Below are 14,251 nucleotides of genomic sequence, written 5' to 3' on the forward strand. Positions count from 1 at the left end.
CTAGATTGGAGGAGGGTTTCCCCTCTGGTCCTTGGCCTCCATGGAGGCGGAGGGGCGAGAGGCCATCCGAGATTGGATCTCCCTCTCTGTTTTCTTCTGTTTCTGCATTTTGTTTTCTGGCCTTTCACTGTTTCTTAAATTCCCGGAGATCCATAACTCCGATTGGGCTAAAAATTTACCATGATTTTTATCCGGATATAAGCTTCCTTGCGGCCGAAGGACACCTCCAACCGACCTACGGGGTGGCCACAAGCCTGTCAGGCGCGCCCCTAGGGCTTATGGGCCCCCCGGGCATCTTCTCGCGTTGATTCCGCTTCCCAAAAATCACATATATTCCAAAATAATTCTCCGTACAGTTTTATGGTGTTTGGACTTCGTTTGATATGGGTACTCTGCAAAACAAAAAACTTCAACAAATAGGAACTAGCACTGGGCACTGGATCAATATGTCAGTCCCAAAAAAATGTCATAAAATGTTCCCAAAAGTATATGGAAGTTGTAGAATATTGGCATGAAACAATAAAAAATTATAGATACGACGGAGACGTATCACACCCAGCCAAGGCAGAGTACCCTCGGGCCCAAGCTGCCGCAGCCCGAGTCGGCCAACAAGGGGATCTGGGCAGATTCGGCGACACCGCCCGCAACAGGAGCCGGCCCTGCCATCTCCGCCGCTCCACCGGCAAGCGGCGCCACCGGCACAACTGCCCAGGTCGTCGCCGCGCCACCCCGCGCGAGCAACGCGTCCCTACCAAGCCGTCATGCTCGCGCCACGAGCAACAAGGGAGGGAGGCCAGGAGACCCCGCCGACGGCGACGCCGACCGGGCTTCGCCCTCCGGCGGCGGCAAGGAGGAGAGGAGGTGTGGAAGAGGGGCGGCCCGGCGGCAGCTAGGGTTCGCCCTGCCGCCCGCGGGAGTGGCTGGGGCAAGAGCTTTTCGTTATGATGCTTATGAAAAGAATTGAATCAATCCCAGCGCCGCCATTAGGTGCAGACACTTGCATGCGTATCTTTTTATTTTATAAGAATAATTAATTTGTTGTAGCTTTTAAAACATGTTGCCGTCTTTTTGTTTGTCTTCTACCCCTCCGTTCATAAATATTTGTCTTTTTAGAGATCTTAACAAGTGGCTACGTACGGAGCAAAATAAGTGAATCTACATTTTAAAATATGTCTATATACATACGTATATGATAGTCCATTTGAAATCTCTAAAAAGACAAATATTTAGGAACGGAGGAGTAATAATTTGCTTGCACCTGTAGTTGGCTTAGAGGGGTAATAAAGTTGGCATTTCCTCCCGCCAAAAATAGATAAAGCTAGTCAAGGGTCGTGGCAAGGCCAACTGCCCTCTGGAAAACTAGTCATACACGTACCAATACACGTAAGGTTTTGACTAGAGTGATGCCATTGATCAATCCATATGTACAGGATCGGGGCCTAACCAACCACCATGGAAATGTCTGGCTAAAAGCTAGCACGACCCTACACGAGTGCATACGGTAATGGCAACGGCAACGACTACACCACCAAAAGTCTCGCTTCACCGGGACACCAAAACATATGGTTGATGCCAGCCAAATGATCGAGCTATGTGGATGTCACCTTCATCATGGCAACCGAGCGATTCATGGATCACTATCGCTAGACCAGCTATTCATGCTTGGATCACTATTTCTAGCTAGGCTATGGACATCCCGATGCCATCCATGCTTTAGGGTTTAGGCCATCTGCGAAAGCATGACCGCGGGTGACTCTTCGTCCTATCGGATTGAAACGAATACCGGCATGAAATGGAGAGGAGAGGAAGTGCACCTCTAGAGTGGTATACGGCCGTATTGGGAAATTTTATATGGTCATATTTTTTTCCCACACAGTACAGACGAGGACACATATGCACATACACTCGTTCCTATAAACACAGGCATGCCCTATCCCTATGAGCACCTTCAAGAGACCGAGTCCGCACATTATCTTAAGATTGACGAAGTCGTCACAGACGCATTTGTAGTCGACGGGGACGTCTCCTCCCACTGAATGCATATCGTTGAAAGGCCTGAAATAAATTCAAAGAATGCGACCTTCAATGCCCAGTCTAAGACTTGAACACTGGTGGATTGATTTCACCACAAAGAACATAACCATATACCGTCATATTTGTATTGCCATTGTATTTCCTATCGATTATCTTGAGTCAAGAGACAACTTGTTGGACCAACGAACAAAACTGAGAGAGCGACTGTCTGGCAGGCGCGACTGGATAGTTTGGGTCACTTTGCCATCCCCATCCCTCTCCGGCCAGGTCCTGGCTTTGCCTCGTCGGCTATGCCGCAACCACCCTTGGGATTTCCCGTGAAGATTTTACGGACACCTGAATTATTTCAGGCGCCCGTCGAATAGCGAAGGAGCAGATTTAGACCTATTCGGCAATCACCAGCTCCTTGAAATCCTAAGATTTGCAGAGCTCCTGTGTGCTCGCTCCAAAATGTTTAACTACAGCTTTGTCCGCTCCTAGAGCAGAGTCGGAGGGACTCCGAACTATACCTGGCCATGGGCCGGGCCATGCCAGGCTTGGGCCGGGCCTAAAAAAGCCCATAGCAGAAAACTGAGGCACAGGCCCTACCATCGGGCCTACTTTTCAAGCCCAAGCCCGGCCCATCTGGTAAAAAGCCCTGAAAAGCCCTTAGGGCTTAGGACCGTGGGTCGGGCCTCTTCTTTAAAAGGCCAATATGACAAGCCCAAGCCCGTCCAAGCCTTGCTGGTGGGCTCAAAACTCAGGCCCAAGCCCAGCCCACGGGCAAGCCCATCGGGTTTAGGCCCTAGATTTTAGGGTCAGGTCTGGGTGGGCCGACAGGGCCGGGCCAGAGATGGCCAGGACTACTCCGAACAGGCCTTTAATCACTACTAACTCCAACTTTGCTATGGACTTTCCCGTAAAGAAACAAAAAACTTTGCTATGAACTTACCACAAGGAATCTGCGATGGTCACCAAAATTGGCTTGCTTTTTCTCAACAACAAGAGAATTCGGCAGACTTTTTGGTCGGGAGCAGGTGGATCAGGCTGACTTCCCGTGCAAACAAACAAACAAAAATCAAGGCCCGTTGATGGCCCTGCTTTCGGCTTCGGGGGTCAAACAGGGGAGAAACGGTCTTAAAAGGCTTGACGAGGACTGGAGTTGGGTTGGATGAGGATCGTACCAGCACAGTACCACCAAAGGTGTTCAACACGGCTTGGCTCGGCCTGGCGCAGGTGTGAATGAAACGAAGGTGGTGCGTGAGTGCTACGGGCTAGTGCTCTATCCCTTTTCTTTTTCCCGTTCCAATCGGCCGTTCGCGTGTGGTTGCCGTTAGGCACCCCGCACTGACCGACGGATAATCTCCTCGAGGTAGATATTATTGCTGTCTTCTGAGCAGGTGTCAATGGGTGCCTGAAGAAACTCGTCTAATTTGTTTCCTTTCTTTTTGGAACCGATAGCTAGGTGGCTGACGAGATCTGCGTTTGTTGAACGGTTCTTGGGTCCAACAGTACGTACAAGCTGGAGCATTTACGGCCTTCGATGTATGCGCTCGTCACCAGATTTGACCAGCCAACTTGTTGTTTCTTGGTACAGGAACACGATGGATTTGCAGTACTCCCTGTTATTATTGCAGACAAAGCAGAGGGAGGTCACGCAAGCGGCGATAATGATGGCTCAATCATTGCCGTACAATCCAGTTAGCGAGCAGGCAGCCAAGGCATCATTTTAGGGGGTGTTTGGTTTAGGGACTTTTTAGTCCCAGAGACTAGAAAAAGTCCCTAAAAAGTCTCTAGGAACCAAACAGGAGGGACTTTTTCTACAGAGACTAGAAAAAAACTCTACTAGAGAGTCTTTTTTGATTAGTCCCTGGAACTAGAAAAAGTCCTAGGACTTCTAAACCAAACACCCCTTTAGTATCATTCCAGTGTCTTAATAATCGAGCTGAATCCCCCCGGTGCCTTTCCTTCAGATGAATCTGCTCTGATCTTTGTTTTCTGGGCTGCACTCGTCAGTGTAGGATGCGGTGCTCTGAGCCCAGCCATTTGCAACCCTGATGCTCCGGCGTGCAGCCGCGGCACGACCATTCCGTCATTTGAGCGGTTTTCAGTCAGCAGAGCAGCAAGAACAGGAAACAAGCTTGCATGTAAAACAGGTTCGAAAGCACAATCTCACTGGACACACAAGGTTTGCGGTACACAGAAACAACCAAGTCAGTACTCCGGCAGCAGACAGGAAACAGGCTTCATGGCAAAGACGCGTCAAGCCTGCACGCCGAACCAAGAAACTCATAGCGCAATCACCGGACAGGCAGGCTTTCCAGGACACAGGAACAGACAGGATCGCAGCTCTACCTGATATATGGCCCGTCGCATCTGGATTCATCAGGTTAGTGCAAAACAGACGCTTTGCATCAGGCATAAGCGGGGCGACACCCGACACGACCCTGCTACTAGTTCAGGGTCATGGTTGACAGGGGAGGAACCATGAGAATGCGAAGGCAAGCTAGACAAACTGTCTAGTTATGATAGGCACTCTTCAGTTCAGTCCCATGGTTCAGTCCACTATAATATATATATATATATATATATATATATATATATATATATATATATATATCGCTCCTATAGGCCAAACCGGAATGGCATAACAGGAGCATTAGCTAGGATCGCTGTTCCATAATGAATGGGCAAGCAATTTACACTTCTTATAGGCCACATAGGGCCTTCAGCCGGAGCAGAGCTTCTCGAGAGCCAGGTTCTCGTCGCCGTTCACACTCTTCAGGGCGCTTCTCACCTTATCCTCGGGGAAGCCCATCTCGACCAGCTTCTGCACCTGCACTCGCACAAACAAGATATTAGTAAAGTTCATCCAAATAGATGGCTATCCTATACATGATGTACAGTTTGATAACTACACCTTTTCTTCCATGCCAGTGGAGTCGCCCTTCGCAAATGCCTCGGTCCAATAGCGAGCAGTACTAACAAATGTGGCCTTGTCACGCAGATACTGCAAACACAAATGAACAGAAACATACTTAGTGGAATGCAATAGCGAGTCTGATAACCTGACATTCAACACCACTGTATTGAAATCCATAAGCGTGTACCCTGTATCAGTTGAATGAATGACTGGTCTGAAGTTTCACGCAGATAGTATGGCCTGAAGTTTCACACAGATATTTCCATGTCTGTTGTGTTCATGAATGACCATCATAGTGAAACTTCAGACCATACTATGCGTGTGCCCTGTATCAGTTGAATGACAGTGCCAAACAACATAATTGACACACTCAGGTCTCAGGCCAGCCGTGGAGCATAGCCAATTGTGGACCTGCCTAGACGGACTAACCAAGTAATATGGTCACTTCTAGACTATGGACCTGCCTACACTGACTAACCAAGTAATTATCCAGCAAAGAGAGAAGTCCAATTACAACCCTGAACTTACCACTTGGTTTAAGAATCAACCCTAAACTGCAAAGCTGATCGAAACACACCCTGAAATAACTACCAGGTTCAGATATCAAGCCTGCACTCGTTTTTTACCAGGTGAAGCGGCTTTGACCGCGTTGACCAGTGACTGGGCAGTGCCACGTCAGCAAGGTGATCTTGCTCCCTCCCCCTCCCTCTCCCTCTCCCTCTCTTTCTCTCTCGTGCCCAAGCTTATCCCCACAGAGCCACAGCCGCTGCCAACCCGTCCGCCGCCAGCGACCGACGAACGGCGGCGCTGCACCTCCGCTGCGCCCCGAGCCTGAACCCCTCCCCATCACATCCTCTCCTGTCCACGCGCACGCCGCCGCCCCTGACGACCAAGGCGGCGTGGAGGAAGCGAGGGCTGGTCTCCTGCATCTGGCCTGACACCACTGCCTAATGCTGCTACTCTCCCGCATGTGGACGGCGCAACAGGTTGCTGCTGCTGTTGATCCCGCGCCCGCGCTGCGTTGCTGCTTCCCGGCCGCCACGCTGTGCAGCTGCAGCGCTACTGCACTGGCGCGTGCCTCTTCTTTGTTTCGGCACGGCACTCAACGTTTGAATTGATGGGATGGGCGGCTGACTGGGTGTCTGTGGCATGCTTTAAGCAGTAGCAGCAACGGAGCTTCTCGGGGAGCGTGGTGACCTGACTGGATCCACACCAGCGGCTCGCGCGGACAATGGTGGCTACCCTGCGTCGGCTGCAAGCTGGGGAGGTGGTGGCTCTGGCGACTGTTGAAGCTTATAGACACGGTGGAGATGAGTCGTCGGTGTTGGACTGAGTCAAGGGCGGCCCTAGCAGCGGTTGCTGTGGGGGAGGGCTTGGGCTCAGGACAGGGAAACTAGAGAGAGAGAGAGAGACGAGCCAGCTTCTGCCCCACGCTGACATGGCACTGCCAAGTCACTGGCCAACACGGTCAAAACCGCTTCAGGTGTGGTCAAAACCGAGTGCAGGGTTGATTCCAGAACCTGGTTGTTAGTTCAGGGTGTGTTTCGACCGGTTTTGTAACTTAGGGTTGATTCTTAAACCGAGTGGCATGTTCAGGGTTGTAATGCGGACTTCTCTCATCCAACAAACATGGTACACTTAAAATAAAAGCACCTAGCTGAGATTATTGCTTATATGCCCAACTACCCCTAACTTTTACTCGCTAAGAGAACACCATCTTGATTCCTGAACCTGGTCGTTAGTTCAGGGTGTGTTTCGACCGGTTTTGCAATTTAGAGTTGATTCTTAAACCAAGTGGCAAGTTCAGGGTTGTAATGTTGACTTCTCTCATCCAGCAAACATGGTACACTAAAAAACAAAGCACCCAGCTGAGTTTGTTACTTATATGCCCAACAACCCCTAACTTTTACTCGCTACGAGGACACCATGTGGAATTCTTTTATTAGCACTGGATATCCTCCATTTCTGGCCTGGTTAGGTTAGTAAACAATCTGGTAAAATATTGCACCTTAATTGAAGAGCTAATTGGAAGACATATACTAAACTTTATGTATATTATCAATGACATGACACAGAGTAGAAAGCGCTGAGTGCTGAAAAGATTGCTATCTAACCAGAACTACCATGCACCCTATCGTGTCATCTAGCACCAACTATACATAGAGCATGCAGCATAGCCGGTATTAAATGCCCATAAACCTTAAAAACCAACCGCAATGGTGACCACAGCTCTGTATTGATTGACATGTACGGACAACCAATATTGCCACAGGAATAGGGGTGTTAAATGCTCAGTAGTCCAGGCAAAACATACGAACAATAACAAGAACAGAACTGAACTTCAGGAGAAAGAAATGCCTGATTCAATGACTTAATGGTTAGAAGATTGCCCGAGGAATAGGAAATTTCAGTTTTATTTTTCTCTCCAATGCACAGTAGCCCCCAGGCATAAGTTGTGTGTTAAAAAACATGGAACTAAATAGTAAAGACTGAGTTCAGACCTGCTGTGCAACAACAGCGTCCTGAGGATCATCAGGGGCAGGAGCAGAAAGAAGAGCTTGAAGGGATAGCAATGCCGTCTTCAAGGTAAGGGCTGGGCTCCACTGATCTTTCAGTATGTCCAAGCAAATTGCTCCATTCTGGCTGCTAATATTCGGGTGCCTTCAACATAGGTTGAGCACAAATCAGAGTTGTAGATAGTGACTTGTTCTTGTCAGTCAGGAAGCAGCAGTTAACACATTGCAAATATAAGAACATTGGATAGATATCACATATATTTGAAGATTGGATGGCTCGCCCCCATTTGAAGAGTAAATTCATCACAATACCTTAAGACTATGCCAACATTGAAACAGCAGATTTTCTATTTGTTGCATTCAACTGATTAACAATGTCCTACTGGTAATGACCATATTTGCTTAAACAACAACAACAAATATAAGAACTTGGAAACCATATAAAATATTTGCAATTGTTGGCTCAAAGTAATGCATTCCTACAGACAAGGAACATTCATCATCCTTCAGCAAGGCATACAGAAAGAAGGGAATACAAACAACAAGCCAAAGGGAGAAGGAAAGCCTGCATACCATACTTTGGTGATGAACTGCATCTTAGGAGGCTCAAAGGGATAGCCACCTGCCAATCAAAGACCACAGAGCAGACAGTTAGACAATAGTAGCATTTTCCACAGCTCCTGCTTTGGCTGCCGGTTATTAGCTTATAAGTGATGTACAGCTCTGTAACAAGCAACAAAGTCCAGTTTTTTATGAGAGAATGGACACAGATGATTCTTTTTGGTCCAACAGCATGGTGTTCGGCTAGCAATCCGTGCCCTACGATCCGGGATGTTTGCATGCTGCTGCTCAACGCTACAATCTCTTCACATTACAAAAACACAACCTGAATCTGCAGAATTCCAACCTGAAGATGCAAATCTGTCGGCGCAAACAATCCGGAATAGCTACCGCGGTCACGGACGCCTGCCAAAACAAATCCTAATCTGGAAGATCGATCGAGCGCGCGCAAAAACCCTAGCCCGATCCGCGCGAATCGCGCCGCGCGACATCCCAATCTAGCAGAATCCCGGAGCGGAATCGCGGGCCGGAGGCGGGATCCACCCCACCAGGCCAGGCGTACGCGGGGAGGAGAGAGGGGGGGAGATGGCGAGACCTGGCAGGCGGATGTCGATGCGGAAGGTGCCGCCCTCGTAGGGGCTGTCGCGGGGCCCGGCGATGGTGCCGGTGAGGTGGGTGATGCTGGAGCCCCCGTCGTGGAGCGCGATGGAGACGCCGGAGATGTCCGAGTCCCGGTTGCACTCCGTCAGCTCCTTCTGCACGCGCGACACGTCCACCATCTTCCTCCGGCAAACGCCGTCCCTCCCCTCTCGCTCGGTGTCCCTGGAGGCGGCCGGTGGTGGGGCGGTGGCGGTGGGAATAGGTGGGATGCGAGACGAGAAGGGGGGGAGAAGGGCGGCGGAGCTGTATGTAGTGCTGTTTTTTTTCTTTTTCTTTTGAAGGGGAAATAATTATGCTGATTAACTAATCACTCGATAATCATCATCATCTGCTAATTAATCCGTCTGACTGGATCGTCTAAGCAGAATCCGATTGGCTTTGGCTTTGTGTTCTGGGAAAGTATTGCTCCTTCCTTTCCTCCGGACATTGAGGCCTCGGTTGCCACGCCAACATTCTCGTTGCCTTCAACCGAAACTGAATTAGTTCAAAATTTTCACTGGATTTTTTGGACTAATTTTGCAAAAAAAGAACCCAAAGTCTCGTCGAGTTCTTGGGTGATTTCCATTTTACGAGGATTAATTCTTGTTTTTTTGTAATCAAACTTGGTCGTCGTGTAATTTTGAGCGACACAAGAAAGGAATCCTGCAAAGTGACGTCGTGGTATGGAATCTGCTTTTGGATGGTTTTCTTTCCTTCGTTGACGTTGGCCAATTGAGCAATTTATATCCTTCTTTCGATAGAGACGGATAGAGCGTAAGAAATTAGGGGCTTCACATGATTGCGATGTAGTATGTGGCATTATGAAAAAAAATATCATATTTCTAACTTATTTCTTTGAACACAGCATAGAGGAAGACCCTCGTACTTTCTAGAGATTAAGCTGGCACATTATCTTGAGATTGACAAAGTCGTCAGAGATGTCTTTTCTCACTGAACACACATGGTCGAAGGGCTAAAATAAGTCCATGAAAAATGTGAGCATCAGCGTCAAGTCTCGCAAAAAAAAATTGTAACTTGAACCCTGATGGGCTGGGATACCATTGTCCTACTAATTATCCAATCATAAGTTGGTTCGCAACATCTTTCTAAGTTTATAAATAGATGTAGATAGAAACACATATTTTTATATTTTAGGAAAATACTACTCCCTCCGTCCCAAAATTCTTGTCTTACATTTACCTAGATGCGGATGTATCTAATACTAAAGCATGACTTGATACATCCCTATTTAGACAAATCTAAGATAAGAATTTTGAGACGGAGGGAGTAATAATTTCCGATATCACTTGCCGCGGATCACTTTTATGGAAGAAAGTACAACCGCAATGAAAGGACTTCAATTCTCTAAGAAGGGCAGGAGCGGACGAGGAGAGTATTGTCTGATACCGGCCAACGATGCTCCCGTGATACGGGCTTTCGGGCCGTTAGATCTCAGCATCTAAGGAGCTGTTGTAGCTATTGTATCTGTGCGCATTTTTTGACTTCTCGGGGAAACTTTTGCAAAATTGTTCATCATCTCACAAGAGCCCTTGGAACTAAGATCCAACGCGCGAGCTCGCATGGGAGCACCTGATATTTTTCCCGAAGCGAACGAGTGGTTCGCTATGAGGAATCCTCCTGCGCAAATGAAAACGTTCGATAGGAATCAGTGGTGGAGCTAGGAGGAAAAAGCTGGGCGAGCCAGCCTAGAGGAGAATACAAAAGAAATTTAAATTTCGAATCATACGTATTCAACATACATTAGTTGGTTACACGTGTATGTGCAATGCTGGTTGCTAGTGTAATAGTTACTGATGTTCAGCTGATAATACAATCCTGCAGCTGGTTCGGAGCTAGCTAGCCACTAGCCTACCTGACAGACCAGTGCACAGGAAGCGAAGAAACAACCAGTGAGAAACGAGCGAGCTAGTGTTGTATGCCATTGATGGAGTGTTGGACTGCACATTATATGTTTTTTCTCATGGGCTGGGCGGGCCACTAACTGGTTTTGCCCTCACGTTAGCTCTGCCGGTGATAGGAATGCAGCCCCTCCCCCAATCTGGGCCATCTCGCGGACAAACCCTATTTGACGTCTTTAGCGCTAGCGTTTTCGCTAATTGGCGCACACTCACCCCTTCGCGTTCGATCCAATTGGTCCGGGACGTTACAGTTTTTCGAACAACAACTTCGTTCCAGTTTCATGAAGCTTCACAGGCTAGTTTTGGGAGCTTGTTTTCTATATGTTTTTTCTCACATTTTTTCCTATTTCTTTTTTTTTCTATTTTTGTTTTAATTTTTCCCTTTTCTTTATAAAATTATGAACTACTATGGAATTTGAAAATATTTTATTATTTTTATTTTATTCCTTTTTTGAATACATGAACATTTTTCAAATACGAAAATGTTCTTACAAATTTTGAACCCACGTGAACTTTTTTTCAAATTTGCGAAGTTTTTCAAATGCATGAATATATTTGAATCTCCGAACATTCGTGAACTATTTTCAAATCTGTGATTTTTTTATTCGGAAATCCATGATTTTTTTCATAAAACGATGATTTTTTTCAATATCGGCAAACTTTTTTTTCAAATTAGTGAACTTCCTTTTCAAAATCAATGACCTTTTTCGAATATGTGAACTTATTTTTCAAAATCCACAAAAACATTTCAAATTCAAGAACTTCTTTCAACCCCATAAACTTTTTCCCAAAATACAAAAACTTATTTTCCCTAATTCCTAACCTTTTTTCAAGCCCGTGACCTTGTTTTCAAAATCCACAAACTTTTTGAAATTTGTGGTTATTTTAAAAACACAAACGTTTTGAATTTCACAGTTTTTGAAAGTCTATTGACTCTTTTAAAACTCATAAATTCGCAATAGTCAATGGTTGACCGTGTCAATCGATCAATGGTTGACAGGTTAACTGATCAAACCCAGCATAGTGGCGAACTAGGCGACCAACCTAATGTACGTGTGTTGTGCCAGCCCACGCGATGCACGTGCGTGAGCACTCCTCCTAACCGCACAAGGCACTCAAGTGGGAGATAGCAACTAATCGGCGAGTACTTTTTTGGAGCCCCGCAAGGTTCACTTTTGGTGGGCCATTTGGCGCGCTCTGGGCGCTTCATTCAGATTTTGTTTTTATTATATTTTTTTGTATGCGTTTTCATCTTTCAGATATTTTTCTTGGGTTTTTCCTAGGTTTTGGACAAAAAAAATACGCAAAAAACGTGCTTTTTTTCTTTTCCTTTCGCGAGAGGCACAATTTACTTCTTGTGGAGGCATGGATTTGTTTCCGCGTGAGGCATAAATTTACTTCTCGTGAAGGTAGGATTCGCAGAAAAGGTAAAAGAAAACGCGTTTTTTTCCTTCTGGGAGAGGCATAGATTTACTTCTCTTGAAGACATGGATTTGCTGTCGCGAGAGGCATAGTCGTGCCTCTTGGAAAAGGAAAAAATGTTTCTTTTCTGCCGACAGAGTCACATATTTACCTCTCATGGAGGCATGGATTTGCTTCCATGAGATGCACAGTCGTACCTCCTAAAAAGGGAGAAAACATGTTTTTTTTTTCTTTTTCCTTCCGCGAGAGGCACATTTACTTCTTGTGGAGGCAAAAATTTGCTTTCGTGAGTCGTGCCTCTCGGAAAATGGAAAAAACGTGTTTTTCCTTTCGTGAGAGTCACAAATTTACTTCATGTGGAGTCACGGATCTGCTTTCGCAAGTTATACCTCTTCGGAAAGGAAAAAAATGCTCCTGATTCGGGTGTTTTCATCCTATTTTTTCATGAGAAGAAAGTTCATCGAAACCTATCAACATGAGATCTAATTTTGAAAATCTTAACGCGGTGAATCAAACGGTGAAAATAGTTCAAGATTTAGATGCACGGTGTAAGAGATAAAACGTTTTGAATAAATGAATCTACGGAAAAAAGGAAACTCACAAGTTGCGACAAGTGTTGAACATTCACCACTTGTCGCAACATGGGGAGGTGGGAGTGATCTTTGCAAAGAGTACTCCTTAATTAGTGATTTCATGAAGAGGAGTTCTTCATCCCACGATACAAAAACACTCCCTACTGAACAGGCCAGCCATGCCCTTTCCTATGCAACATGGCCCAACAAAATACCTTTTGAAAAAAGTAAAAATTGTCCAGAAAAAACTATTATATCTAAAATATAGAAAATTCATGATGACAAATGTAGTAAGTATGGGGTGTACAACAAATGAAGTGTCGTGTTGTATGTACAAAAAAATTGCCAACATCTAGTACATTACCCAAAAAAGCATGGATAGTAAAAATGCCATGCAAAATATAGAGACACAAGAACTTGTATAAAAATGGGATAAAATTTGACGTGACATAGATCAAAGCAAAAAAAAGAAACACAAAAACAACGTAAGTTTGCATTGATAGTGGGGTTATGTTTGAACATAAGTTGCCTTCTCTAAATAACATGCATGAGAAACTAAATATGCTATTCTTAAAAACATTATAGAAAATTAACAATCATGTTTGAACCTAAATTGCCATTGTTTTCTAAAGATGATGGCAATAAAATGATTTTTAATGGAAAAAAGACTCATGAGACAAATTTGACATGGAATGTTAAAAAAAATAGATCTGTCATGATGCACATGAATTTACAAATGGATTGATCAACAAATTTGGAATGTTCCAAAAAATGAGTTTGCATTGGTATCAAAATTAAAGTTGCCATGGCCGAATATATTAATTTGCCATGGTAGAGAACAATAAACAATATCTCGTGGTCCAACAAAAGAAATTTACCATGGATTATTGAATAAATTTTCCATGGGTTGTTAAAAACATAATAGATAAATAAATTAATATGGATTGTTTAATAATTTGACATGGTCCAAAAAAGAAATTTGCATGGTTTGTGAAGTATATTTTCCATCGTTCACAAACTAATTTTGCCATGATAAAAATAGGTATTTACAATTGTTTTTTGAACAAATTTTGCATGTTCCGAAGATATAATTGCCCATGGTCCAAATAATGAATTTCTCTCTGTTCCAAAATAAAATTTTGCAATGGCCAAATATATAAATTTTCCATGATAAAGAACGATAAATAATGTGTCGTGGTCCAATGAAAGAAATTTACCAGGATTGTTCAAATAAATTTGCCATGGATCGTTAAAAACATAATATAGAAAAAATACCATGGGTTGTTCAACAATTTTTCCTTGATCCAAAAAATAAAGTTTAAAAGTTTAAAGAAAACTAAAATCACCACGGTTTGGAAATTGCATTTGCATCTTCCATAAACTAAATTTACCATCGTAGGTAAACTAAATTTGCCATGGTGCAAAGAAAAAATTGCCATGTTCTAAAAAAACCATGGAAAATTTGATTGCCATGGCACACTAGTTTTCTTTTACAATTCCATAATTTGGGGCCACTAATTTTAAAAATGTCCCACTAATAACTTTCCTGAACTTTCATGTGAGTTTTTGTGTGAGAATTAGTAAATTTTACAATTTGCCACGTGCTTGAAATCAGCATGTGAACATAAGATCAATTTTAAAAATTTGGCATGCGTAGAATCAACATTCATAGAGTTGCCTAGTGAG

The 14,251-nt window shown here is 44.7% G+C and overlaps 1 protein-coding gene across 1 annotated transcript; it reads right to left on the minus strand.

The window, feature by feature from the left end:
- Window positions 1-4,163: 4,163 nt before the first annotated feature.
- Window positions 4,164-8,921, minus strand: LOC119278233 (ubiquitin-conjugating enzyme E2 27-like). Its single transcript, XM_037559593.1, has 6 exons — window positions 8,609-8,921; window positions 8,026-8,074; window positions 7,438-7,597; window positions 4,934-5,023; window positions 4,622-4,849; window positions 4,164-4,580 (listed from the first exon to the last, which is right to left on the minus strand). The coding sequence occupies exons 1-5, from the start codon at window positions 8,790-8,792 to the stop codon at window positions 4,742-4,744; spliced, it is 591 nt and encodes a 196-aa protein (XP_037415490.1). The 5' UTR covers window positions 8,793-8,921; the 3' UTR covers window positions 4,164-4,580; window positions 4,622-4,741.
- Between the last annotated feature and the right edge of the window lie 5,330 nt (window positions 8,922-14,251).

Source organism: Triticum dicoccoides, chromosome 3B (genome assembly GCF_002162155.2).
Source record: "Triticum dicoccoides isolate Atlit2015 ecotype Zavitan chromosome 3B, WEW_v2.0, whole genome shotgun sequence".
NCBI lineage: Eukaryota > Viridiplantae > Streptophyta > Magnoliopsida > Poales > Poaceae > Triticum > Triticum dicoccoides.